This window comes from Amblyomma americanum, chromosome 7 (assembly GCF_052857255.1).
Source record: "Amblyomma americanum isolate KBUSLIRL-KWMA chromosome 7, ASM5285725v1, whole genome shotgun sequence".
NCBI lineage: Eukaryota > Metazoa > Arthropoda > Arachnida > Ixodida > Ixodidae > Amblyomma > Amblyomma americanum.
In genome coordinates this window covers 168,264,038-168,277,760 of record NC_135503.1, presented here as the reverse complement: position 1 = coordinate 168,277,760, position 13,723 = coordinate 168,264,038, and the positions used below count along the sequence as shown (strand labels likewise).

Below are 13,723 nucleotides of genomic sequence, written 5' to 3'. Positions count from 1 at the left end.
GAAACCATGACTCATTTGTGGTTCTTCGCGGTACGCGAACAAAAGCGCTGCAAGGTATCTACCTCAATCAGCAGGTCTTTCCTGGCACATTTTCCTGCTCATATCTTAAGGGTTCCGTTTAAACACCCTACAAGCCCATTACACATGGGATGGTAATGCTTTGTTAGTAACTGCCTTACTGACAAAAGGCGGTTAACCTCCTTCATTAGTTCCGACGCGAATTTCGAGCCCGGTCACTCAAAATTTCCCTCGGGAACCCATAATGCCAGAACTTCTCCACAAGACCATCCGCCAACAGGATACTGTCAATAGTCTTCAATGGAATAGCGTCAGGATAACGAGTGGCCACGTAAAACAGAGTAAGCACATATCTATTGATTCTGGTGGAAACTGGAGACATTGGCCCGCAATGTCAATAGCCACTCTTTTAAACGGTAGGTCGGTGGCTAGCACCTTGCCCAGGGGTACGGGACCAACTCTTTCCTTCGGAACTGTGCTCTGGCACACGCCACATGAGAGAACAAAGCTTTTAAAGTCATTCTAGACATCTGGCCAGAAGAACTCGGTGATCCTAGACACCGTTTTTTTAACACCCTGGTGTCCGGCCATAATGACGTTTTGTCATAAGCGTAACACTGTCTCTCTCACATCCTTCGGTAACACCAGCTGTTGGACCCGCCTTCCTGAATTAAATATGCATTCCCTGTGCAGAAGCCCGTTTAACCATTGATATTCGGTTGACGTACGAATCCTCGTTCTTTTCCCTTTTTTCCCCCGACTCTTTCGAAGCAGGCTTTCAAGCTCGGCTCCTCTCTTTGCCTAATTGCAATTTCACCCAGTGTTAGCCTCAGACACATCGTAACCGAAGTAGAGAGCGGACGCTGCGTTGCTCGGGCTGTTGCTTGAGCTCTTGTCTCCACTGCCGACCAGAAACTGACCGCCCCATCACCTGCCTGAGCTGTTGTGGGCCTTTCCTCCTTTGGGTGTTTTTGAACGTGGAGCATCCTCCACTCGGGATCGGGGTGTTCGACACTTCTTGCACCCGTAATGTTTCACAAGATGAGATCGTAGATTGGTTGCTCTATGCATTTTGCCACTGCCTGTCTAGTATAATATGGCGTGAACAGTAGAATCCTGGCTTCAGGAAGGTACCTTACTGTGCTAACTACAAGAGTGACGGCCGACGCTTCTCCTGTAAGATTCTCGCCCTTCACCAGGCTTCTCCGAACCAAAGCTGCGTTGGCTCTGCTGTCTCAAGGCACTAATATAGGACGGTCCCCTATTTGCCCAACCACCACCGCCGTTGCTGCTTTCTACTTGGGTGTTCCACTCACCGCCTCATTTTCCAGCGGTGTTTGCTCTCCTTTTATTTGTGGAACTTCAGGTGGTGTAACAAGTTCTGCCCGAGATTCGACAACGCATGCAGCTCGGTCCTGCGTTCTATATCGGCACTCCTTCAGAGTATGACCCTTCCTCTTACAGCCTTGACACGCAACCTGGGACTTTTGGGCAGCGCTACTAGTCCAACAGTCAAGTGCACGGTGTCCCACCTTGCCACAGAGGAAACACCTTACTGGTGTCTTAGATCCAGCACCATAGAATTTTCGTTTTCTCGCATCTGTCTCTAGGAGCTCTTGGGTCTCTATCTGCCTTACTCATATTTCTCAGCCCTTGAGCCTCGAGGAATTGGTCTGCAGTGTCTGCGAACTCTTCCAATGAACACAACTTTCTTTCTTTCAGGAATGGCGCCAGCTTTGATCTGCAACAAGCAAAAAACTGCTCTGTCACCAGCTTGTCACGCATCGTTTCAAAACACTCTTTTGTATTTCACACATCAAGCTACCTAACGAAATATTTGGTCAGCCTGCAGGAAAACTGCTTAGCATTTTCAGCATCCTTAGGTGTCGCGGTGCGACATCTCGCGAGAACCCTCTGCAGTAAGCCTGAATCTTTGCAGGAGTACCTTCTTGACTTTCTCGTAGTGCATGGATTCAGCAGCAAGCATCCTTCTAAACACATTCACCGCCTCCCCGACTAAACACATGCTCAATGCCATGGCCCATTAATTACGCTAACCTTGCCCCAAAGCTATCCGCTGGAATCGTTGCAGATATGCGTCCAAATTCTGGCCGGTCTAGGAGATTCTGTTCCCGCTAAGGAACGCTGATCATTGTACGTGATCTCCTCATATCATCCTGCGACATGCCCCTGCTCCCTCAAAAGCAGCTGCTTCCGTTATATCCTTCTTTTCTCCTGTACTTCTGCCTCGCGAGCTCTTCTAGTCTCTCGTTCTTCTGCCTCGCAAGCTCTTCTAGCCTCTCACTCTTCTGCCTCGCGAACTTTTTTATCTTCTCGCGCTTCTGCTTCGCGAGCTCTTTTCGCCTCCCGCTCTTCTGCTTCGCGACCGTCTGCGCATGCTTGCGCCCTTTACTCTCTCTGCCTATTCTCCTCCTTTCTCTGCCTCTTTGCCTCCTCTTTCTGCTTCCTTGTCCTAGAGACGCATTGCGTCTTCTTTGCTTACCCCTAGCTTGAACGCCAGATCTGATGCTTTCGCCAAATTCATGCTTTCTGCGAGAGATCGGAAAGATCCGAGACAAAACAAAAAGTAACAAGGAAATGAATCTTGGCACAGGCTCGCCACTTAACTTTGTCACGGATCTCCCCGGAGAGCTGTTGGACCGAAAGAATGGACTAGGCGACATGTGTACCCACACAGACGCAAATTTAATACACCCTGCATGACACAAACACAAGCACACAAAAGTAACAACACTAACACATAACACAAAGACTACTAATATACGCGACCTGCGAATACTGCTACTAGCGTATAGTACTAGCATCCTACTGTTAACGATAGGGGTTCGTACTCACGGTTGGTTCGGTGCGGATGATGCTTTGCATGGGACCAGTAGCCGGCGTCGAGGTGGCGTTCGACGTGCTTGGGCTGGCGTCACTGGCAGCGTCGCTGGCTTCGTCGTACAAGCTCCCGGTCCAAGCGCCCATAGAGATGATGTCGGTGACGTTGGCGTTGGGGGCACCACCCGGATGGGTGGCAACAGCGCTGGAGACACCCCTGGCCGTTGCAGGTGGTAGTGTCCACCATTGACTTCCCGGAATGGGCTCAGGAACGGTAGGAAGTCAACGGTGCGAAGCCGTAGAACACAATCTCACCGGAGCAGTAGCCGGCATCCCTCTCTTCCAGCCGAAGCGTCCCTGACCCGCCGGGGCTTCCGCTTCTCTGATCTTTCCCCCGTGCCTCGCTCTCCCTCGCGATTTTACAGCCTTATCTTTAGTCCACATATGCCTTGCCGTCGTCCTCTTCTTCTCTTCTCTTCTCCATCAACCATCTCTTGCCACCTCACTGAATGCTTCATCTTCTTTATTCTTCGGTTAATCCACGTCATCCTTATCGCCATCCTCATCGTCTTCTTCAAACCTCTTTCTTTCATACTTTTATATCAGACTCCCTATGATATGTGACAATGTTAATCGTTTTTTTACATACGTTGTTGCGTTGTCTTCAATTGATGCTCAACCTTTTTCGCTATTATGCACGCTTTTATCTCATAGGTGAATACAGGCAACATACAGCTGCTACATACTTCTCTCTTGCGGAATATTGGTAAGCTGCCATTCATGATTTGAGAGAAGTCTATCAACGTTCTGGACCCCATTCTTAGTACTGTTATCTCGCTCTCGTGATTTGGATCTGCAGCCAATACCAGCCCGAAGTAGACGTGCTCCCTTACCACTTCCAGCACCGCGCTACCAATTGTAAAGTTATTTTGCCTTCCGACATTGTTGTAACCTATGTTTGTTTTCTGCGTATAATTTTTTAACCTAGCTTTGTTATTTGTTTTCCTATGTAATTGGTGCTGCTTTGCAATGCATTCTTTGAGAGCCTTATCAAGGCAATGTCATCAGCGAGTCGAAGATTACTAAGGTATTCACGATATAAGCACGATAACAGTCTTATTCCCAACTGCTCCCAACCCAGATGTCTCGACTCCTCCTATAAAAAGGCTGTGAAAGCAATGGAGAGAGCGGGTCTCCCTACTGGACACCTTTCTTCACTGGAATTTTATTGCTGTCTTTAAGGAGGGCTATGTTGGCTGTGCAGGCATTATTGATATTTTCTAGTATTTCTGCATGAGCATCTTCTGTAGCCTTATTGTGCAACACGTGCATAACTGCTGACGCTTCGACGTATTATTGTAACCTGTTAGGTCTATTTGTAGCGGTTAATTATTTCCTGTGTTTTTCTGTATCGTCTGATGAACAGTGCGAATATGGTTTGTTGTGGAGTGCCCCTTATGAAAGCATGACTGGTCATATAGTTGCTTAAGGTTTTCGTTATTTTATTAGCGATTATCTCGGAGATGCCTTGAAGGCAATGTACAGTAAGCTGATATTCATTTTTTTATGAAATTAAAATGCTCTTAGCGGTTTCCCAGAGTTCTAGTACACTCAAAGTCATACGGCATTGCGTATACAGAGTGGCGAGATCTTCTAGGACAATCTCTGCACCATAATTCAACAGATCTCCTGTTACTTTATCCTCTCCAGCTCATTTCCCATCCAACTACGCAGGGTTTCAAATTTGGGCCTACAATAACAACTTAAGGGTATCTGACCAAATTACATGAGAAGCCAAGCGTAGAAAGGGGCGGCAGACAGGTGGAAGGATCACATTAAAATGTTTGCGACCCTAGATTGCCTGTAGCTTGCAAAGGACAGGGTGAATTGGAGAGTAGGCGCAGTAAGGCTGCAGCTGCGGCTGCTGCTGCGGCTGACGATAGTGATGTACTGGGAAGCTAGCCTACGGTAGCCGACCTTACAATTACGGAGTATTATTCAGGAGCCGTGAGAACTGGCAGCCGGGAAATTAAACATTTAGCTGTTTGTTATAGAGGGCAAGGAACGTGGGCAGATTTACTACACAAATCTAAGAACATGGCACCTGCAATCAGTCATGTAACTTCATGTACCCAGTGCCACAGGAGAAGACTGGGAGCATATACGGACATTGAACGTGAACGTTAAGTTAATCTGATAGGAACCAGCTTGTTAGTGCAGCTTTCAATGTGCACTTGAAAATTACAGCCCGAAAATGCCAGCGTGGGCCTCTTAGTACGTGAAGAGAGCCTGTCATACAGTGCAGTGCCGTTACGGGACAATACCCGGTGTTTGGGGCGTTCATCTAAAATATTTCCTTTCTTTCAAAAAACAGAAAACACGAATAAATATCCAGACAATAATCCCAAACATATTAGTTATGTAACCCACTGCGTTTTGCATTTTGACTTCGACCACCTCCAAATGCGATTCAAGCATAGCAGATCGCACTTTTTTCAATTTGGCATTTTCTTCTAAATTTAGTAATTTGTATTCGAGTTCATACATTTTAGCTCGGCAGTACATGTCGCAGGAAGTGAATGAAGCGTTTTACATTGGTGATGAATATCGCTGATCGCTGATGAAAACGGTACATTTTAGGCTAAAGTAATGAGCTAAGTGGATACATAACTTCCTACTGGCAGTTTATGGGTGATTGATAAAGTACACTGCCCATTAAAATTCTCGCGCGTATAAGAATGCGAACTACTTTTAACGAAATTTTTCATTACATACTTTTCCACTTTCCTGGAAAAATTCACAAGGCTGTTACATGACTAAATATTTCTCATAAAACATTGCAGGAATTTGCTTTTGGTAGTGCGATAAAAAGCTATAGGAATTTAATTTTAAAAAATCGAGCTGAAACGAAAAGCGTGGTTCGTCAAAAGAACCGCTAAGGTGCTCGTATTTTTTGGTAGACATGTAGCATCTCTAATAATAATATAATAAAATCAAAGATTTTACGCGTTCTACCTACAGACGAAATTGGAATCGCTCTTCATTTTTTGCTGTCTTCCTTTGCAGAGTATCAATGAAAATTTAAAACAATTAAAACCTGATCGAATGTCTTCCGAAGCACCAGACCCCCTGTATGGCTTTGTGGGCTTCCAAGTCAAGCCGTATAAGAAAGAAGATGTCGTCGAAGCAGCGAAAGCGATGGAAAACGCAATGTAAGCAACACCGAGATTTTGGAAGGAAAAGAAGCAGAAAAATTTTAAACAGTGTGTAATTTCTATAGAATGCGTAATGGTGAAAGTTAATGGAGGGGAAAAAAGGTTTTGCCATTAAATCAAATTGCTTCTTCATTGCATCGCTCCGCAGACTTATTGAGGTAGGGCTTAGCATGCCTTACAGCGCCTAACGTCCCAAAGAGCTAATTTTATTTTTATTAATTTATTGATATTGCGGAGTAGCTTGATTCCTAGCAGGGGTGAGTATAGATACAAGTAAAAATTAAACGAGACATGAGAATCATTGAAAAGCGAATAGATGATGCGAAAAAACAGAAGAAAAAAAACAAGGGTTTCGCATGCATGGGAAGGCTCTCAAATTGTCAACAAATATTTCTACATTCGCGCTAGTCACTACAGACTTCGGCAGTTCATTCCACTCAGTAATCGATTTGACAAAAATTGAGTGTTTAACTGTATTAAAATATGCACGAAAATTTTGTAAAATTTTGCCATGGTTATAACGCGTACTTTTTTTTTGAAGCGATGCTTATTGCCTCGGGGTATAAAAACTATGAAATGAGATATGAGTAAGATGATTTAATAAATGAAAAAAGGTGGGCTGATCCGTTAAAATCATGAAGTGAACGATGATATGGACCCTAGGTCCAAGCAATAAAGAAATCCGGATGGTCCGGTGAGAGACCCACTGCCGCAGTGTGCCGAATTCTCGTCGGTTTCAGCGCCGGGCAATCCTACAACAGGTGGTGGATATCCGCCTCACAGTCTCTGATCTTGCAGACTGGATACCTGGGGCGGGGATATAAATCTTTGAAATGCGGCCACTTGCGTGTCACAGCTCTAGTTAGGGCAATCCCGACCCGTATTTTCCGACGCGCAACCTCCTCCGCACGGGTAAGACCACAGGGGAGAGTTACCACACACGGAGGGTTTAGAGCACGTGTGCAGCGCCGGAGGTGTTCCTTTCTTTTAAAAGGAGGGTGGTGTCATCCAGAGTGAGGACTCGAGGCAAACACGAGGTTGGAGTCGAAAGGCGGGTCGCAGAATCTGCGCGGCTTTGTGCGCTCAGGAGGTCACGCGGGACCCACTCAATGCGGATTTGCTGCGGGATGCGTGCCGCTGGACGATGGATGTCTTGGCGATTTCTGGGGTGCGACTGACTCGTCGTAGTAGGCTTATAGACGTGAAGGGTGTGGGTGGTCCCGGTCGGGAAGGTGGTCCCGGTTCACAAATCAGGTAACAACAGTTCTCTCAACTACCGCCCTATGCTAATTACTAGAGCAGATCCTGTACTCCCATATCGCTAACTTTCTGGAAACTAACTCGTTCTTCAACAGCGCCCAGCACGGTTTCCGAAACTTTCTTTCATGTGAAACGCAATTGGCATCATGCACTCACAACCTTCATATTATCATTATAAAGGCTCAATAGCTGACTGTATATTTCTTGATTTCAAGAAACTATTTGAAAAAGTTTGTCATCGACTCCTCCTCTTCAAACTAGCCAAACTAAACCTTGAGCCTAACATCCTACTTTGGCTTGAACAATTTATTTTAAACCGTTTACAGTTTGTATCATCTAACAATCGCAACTCATCATTATGTTCCGTTGGCTCTGGCGTGCCTCAGGGCCCTGTGTTAGGTCCTCTGTTGTTCCTGATATACATTATTGACCTACCTGACTGTGTAACCTCTGACATTCAATTAATTTGCTGATGATTGTGTTGTCATTCGAGAAATTAACAGTTCGGACGATACTAATGCCTTGCAACATGATATGGATGCTATTACTAATTGGTGTGACTTATGGAAAATGGACCTTAATACATCTAAATGTAAAGCCTTACGTGCCTCTAGAAATTCCTGCAGTACTAACGTCTATTACCTAAATAACAGTGCGCCCGAACCCGTCACTTCCTAATGTTATCTCGGCATCAAAATCTCTTCTGATCTTACTTGGTCCCTTCACATTAACACCATAATTAACATTGCTAATCGCATGCTCGGTTATCTTTGCCGTAATTTTTCTTCTGCCGCCAGCTCACTTAAAGTTCTCCTGTATAAGACACTAATCCGTAGCAAACTAGAATACGCTGCATCCATTTGGGACCCTAGCTGTGCTAACCTAACCTATGCCTAGGAGCTTGTCCAGAATAACTCCGTTCGTTTCATTCTGCATAACTACCATTGTACTGCTAGCATATCATCAATAAAACGCATGTTAAATCTTCCTTCATTAGCTTCTCGTCGGAAATTTTCTCGAATTTGCTTATTCTCTAAAAAATTTTATATTTGTCCCAAGATTCGAAGCGCACTAATTCCTTCACCTTCGTGTCTGGACCACGCACACAAGGTTGGAATTGCTCCACTCAGGACGAAAACACGCAGCAACTCCTTCATTCCTCGAAAATCCAAGGACTGGAACCACCTTCCCGGATCGATTGCCAGCATTGTAGACAATACCACTTTAGAACCGCATTAGCCACCATTGTATATGTCGATCATTAATTTGTCTGCTTTGTGTTATCTTTCTGTATTGTATCTCATTCAACCACTCCCCTCTGTAATGCCCCAGGCCTTGAGGGTAAAATAAACAAAATAAATAAATAAATTTTTGCGGGCCGTAGGTAGCATGAGAACGGCGGCCAAACAGCAAAGTGCCTCATGAACCGCGATCATCTCCACACAGAAAGAGGAAGGAACTTCTGAGAGGCGAAACGTTGACGTTTTGTTCAGTGCAGGCTTGCAAGGACAGTAAACGGCCGTTGTTGTTTCGCAAGCCTGGATGCTTGCGTCAAGGTACATGACGATGGAGCATTGCGGCAGATTGGCGTCTTGCTCTGTAATTCGGTCGCGAAATGACGATGCCGCGCGGGTAGATAATGGCCGACGTAGATCAGTTGGTTTGTTGTCGCTTAGCTGAACAAAACGCCAGGGAGGAAGAACTAGCAGGGGCGGCTGCAGAATGGAGTGCGATAAAGCATATGCCCTGAGTGCACACGTTGTGTGTGTAAGGTTTGACTTTGGGCGGCGAGCATCGCGTCGTTGCGGCACCAGCTAATCTAGTGTATTAAGTTGCGCATGTTCTTGGAGCCCCACGATCGGGGTAATGCGGGGAAGGAAAGTAATGACCCTCATTGCCTCTCGATTAACAGATTCTAGAAGATTGCATTGTGCCCCTGTCAAATTTATTTATACACATACCTCAACGGCTCCAACTGGAGTATTGCGTGAGGGGGGTAAGACAAACAACATATAGCGAAAACAGGAGCAAAAAAAAACATAGCTAACAACAAATCAAAGAATCAAAAGAAACAGAAAAATTGAATCGAAAGACGCCGAACAACATCAAGCAAACGAAGAAGAACAACAACACTCTGGACGATCAGAAACGCGCATCGCTCATCGAATTCCTGCAAAGAACTGCAAACGCATGTATATTTATAAACTGCTTGCAAGGATAGAGAATGACAGCCAAGTCGCATGGTGCAAAAGAAACGTGTGCGCATCACTACGGAATCAATTTTTAAATGTTTCTCTAAACGTGTCTAGATTATTAATTTCAACAATGTGGCTTGGAAGATCGTTCCAAGCTGCTATTGCCAGAGGCATTGCAGATTTGTTAAATGCATTTGTGTGGCCAAAAACACGTGTGAAAATGTGTGCGTTATATAAGCTGCGATATGTGTGAAATGGGCGGGAAAGGGGTAATGTAGTTGCGTGTTCACTGTGAGTGATTTTGTGCAGTAAGCAAAGCAGAGCTATAGTCCTTCTAGATTCAAGAGATGGGAGTGATAGTGATTTCTTTATAGCAGTTACGCTAGAATGCCAACTTTAATCTTTCGCGATGAAACGCGCAGCACGGTTTTGAACAGATTCGAGAGAATTTATTAAATATTCCTGATGTGGCGACGAGATGGCGGAAGCGAATTCGAGCTGAGGACGAACAAAGGTTCTGTACGCTATTTCACGAGTGGCTGAAAGGGCTTCACGTAGGTTTCGTTTTAGGTAACCAAGTGTGCTAGATGCTTTTGCTGTAACATGTTTTATATGCGCCTTCCATGATAAGTTTTTTGTAATATGAATACCGAGATATTTGTACAAGGGGGTGACAGTGACAGCGCTGTTATTAAGCGAGTAAGTGAAACGAGAGTTAGTTTTCTTTCGGCTGACAGTCATTAATTTGCATTTTTCTGTATTTAGTGACATTTGCCATAGCGTGCACCAGTTTGTAATCTTATCTAGATATTTTTGAAGAGCGATATGGTCGTCGGGTGTCTTAATTGCTGGAAATGCTGGAATTGGGCGTGGTAAATGAGGCGCAGTTGCACAACCGCCCGCACCAACTGTCGTGCAACATGAGAGCGGGCTCCGCCTGTGTTAGGGGCTATTTGTCTAATCAGACCCAACGCCTGAATTGCTTGCTTGTAAGCTTGAGAAAGCCAAGCAGTACCTGTTCCTGACTCGTGTATTGTCAAGCCCAAGATTTTTACGGTCGAACTTTCTTGAACTGGAGTTCCGGATAGATTGATACGAATTGGTGTTGCAGCGAATTTACGGCGCCCCCAGCGGTTGGCGACTGACACGAACATGGTTTTGCTCACTGAAAGCTCCACACCAATTGAAGAAGCAAAAGTCGACGTAATATCGATGGCTGATTGTAGGCCTCCTGCTTGAGTCATCGGGTTGTTTTGGGTGCTCCACACCGTTATGTCATCACCATACAATAAGAACTCAATTTCAGAGACATCATGTAAGCGCCAAGCAAGGGGGATAGAAGCAATATAAAGTAATGTTGGCAATAACACCGATCCCTGGGGAACGCCGTGAAGATGCACAAATGATCCGACGGCCTCAGCACTGAGACGTATGGCAAAGTGTCGGCCTTCAAGGAAGGATTTAACAAAATTGCTCACTCTAACGGGCAAATGCAGCATGTCAAGTGATTGCAGGATGGCAGCATGACTTATATTATCGAACGCCTTTACAACGTCCATGGCCAGTACAGTACGTACATTGTGCCTGCAAGTAGAGACCAGAACTTCTGACAAGACAGCCAGTCCATCTTCTGTGCCTATGGATGTATGAAAGCCAATTTGGGCAGGATGGTAGAAACCATGGTGCTCAAGCCATCACGACAGTCGTGTGGCAAGCATTTTTTCTCTAAGCTTGAATAATGTTGGCGTAAGTGATATAGACCGGAAATTTCCGAGGTCTATCGGTGGCTTTCCCGGCTTTGGTATGGGGATCACAATAGCCGACTTCCAGCTTTCTGGTACGACGCCTTCTATCTATACCTTGTTAATGGCGGCGAGGAGTTGAGGCAGTACAGCGGAACTTAAGTTCTTGCAAACCTCGTACGGAATAGAGTCCGGACCGGGCGCAGTCTTCCGACGGGCCTCGTCTATTGCTGCAAGCAACTCGGGCGTTGAAAATGGGCTTGCAATTCCCTCTGCGTCGGCTGTAGATGGGAGCTTATCGACATATGCTGGAACGCGTACTTGCTCGCAAAACAAGAGTAATGTAATCATGAGTGTGTATCTTAATCAAATTATTATATATTAGGTACAGAAATTTCAACCTAGCTTCAGTGCGCCTTGTGTGGAGAGATTCTAGGTCAATAGAATTGATCATAGCTGCTACACTGTCTTTTCGTTTGTATCTGTTGCAAATGAAACGGGCTGCGATGCTTTGCACTCCTTCTATTTAGAAATATTCTTGGCTGTAAATGGCTCCCATAAACAACAGCCATATTCCGGATGAGGCCGCACCAAAGCATTACACGCTGCCAGTTTCACGTGTTTGGGGCTTTTGGCAGTTTACGTCTCAAACACCGTAGAGTCTTTAGAGCTTTCCCACAAGTAATATCGAAGTGGGCATCCCAGTTTAGGCGATTAGATATCTAGACTCCAATGTAGTTTACAGACGAGGATTCTGGAGGATTCTTACAGAGGAGTATTTTTGAGAACTCTGGAATAAACCAGTGTTGACACCTGCGAATAAATTTCGACCACGATGCGTTGACATCGCGGACGGTTTTTGTATTTCGCCTGCATTGAAATAGGGCCAAAATTACTGACTACATTACTCTCCAAGGGATGCGACGTTTTACTGGCCCTCTTGAATACAATTCCGGACAAACTCTCTACTGCTGCGAAGACGCGTTTTTCTAGTAACAAGGAGAGAGAAATACCTCTTGGCACTGTAACTGCTCAGTGATTTGTGGGAGCCTTAACTACCTCGTGGTATAGAAAGTAGCAAGCAGGACAGATACAAGTTGGGGTCATTGCGAAAAGTTATATAAAATTGGACTGCGTAGAGCAGCATTGGAGAAGGAGTAGGATTCAAGCAGCGGCGTTGGAGAACTCTACGGCATTCTGCGCAGAAAATATCGTTTTAATAATTACCTTACCCCAACAGAGTCGCAGGTGCAGAACGGTGCTTCTTTGCTGGTGCAGTGGGGACGGACAGAGCCTTTCACATGATCTGGCACGTCTGCAGGGAAACTTTATTTGGCAGAGGGGAGAGGAGGGCCGGGTCCGTGCGCGGCTGTCGTACTTGACAAGACCACTCGACACATCAGCCGGCAGGAAAAGTACTGTGAATCCAGCGAACCCAATATGATACCCAAGCTCTAGTTCGCCGACGTGGTGTAAGCGCCACGTGCCTCGTCTGGTCGCACGAGGCCAATTCGCCCGAAGCGTGCAGAGTCGTTCGCTCGCGCCAAATGCGCTTCACGCGTTGTATTCCAGTTTTGATGGCATCGACATCTTTGTCTTCACGGAAAACTAGAATTATTTTCTCTTAATTGGTTTAGGTTATAGGGGTTTAACGTCCCAGATGACTCAGGCTATGAGAGACGCCGTAGGGAATGGCCCCTGAAATTTCGACCAACTGGAGTTTTCTAACGTGCACTCACATCGCCCAGTACACGGGCCTCTAGATTTTCGCCTTCATCGAAATGCGACCGCAGCGGCCGGGATCGAAACCACGTCTTTCGGGTCAGCAGTTGAGCGCCGTAACCACTAAGCCACCACGGCCGCCATTAGTGCTAATTGTTTCTTTAATTTCGGTACGCCCGGTCTCCTCTGAGTCTGTATCATTTGGGTGGACAAAATCAGGAGACATGATAAATTAAGAGTGCACTCAAGAAATATGTCACCTAGTCATGCCGAGGCAAACACAAAAGAATAAGCAAGTTACATAAAATAAAAACCCGAATGAAAAACGTTACCAATCTAGTAAGCAGGCGATGCATCAGGATGAAAATTCGACGAAATAATAGCAAACGAGAGGAGAATAAAAATAAACTAACGTTGAAATGACAATCGACTGAAACGCTCACAGGCATTTCACTACACAGATAAGACTGCGCTATAGATTAGTTATGAATATGTCCGTGACGTGAGCTAAGTTAATGAGTCCGCAGTTATCAGTCAATCAATAAATCAATCAATAATTTATTTTCGCATACAAAATACAGCAAGAAAGGTCACTGAAGAAAAAGCCACTTTGTTGTGGCTTGACTCAGCTCCAGTCACCCATCAATCATTATCTGCGACGAACGATGAATTTACATGCAAATTACGCAGAGGAAAAAGCAAAAAACATATATCAGAAAAATACTGTAAC

The 13,723-nt window shown here is 45.3% G+C and overlaps 1 protein-coding gene across 1 annotated transcript in view; it reads left to right on the top strand.

Moving 5' to 3' along the window:
• LOC144097579 (uncharacterized) overlaps positions 1 to 13,723 on the top strand; it is a 955,709-nt gene that overhangs the window by 342,952 nt on the left and 599,034 nt on the right. Inside the window, exon 5 of the mRNA XM_077630249.1 lies at positions 5,926 to 6,071. Within this exon, the coding sequence (XP_077486375.1) occupies positions 5,926 to 6,071 (146 nt within the window). The remainder of the gene's footprint in view (positions 1 to 5,925; positions 6,072 to 13,723) is intronic.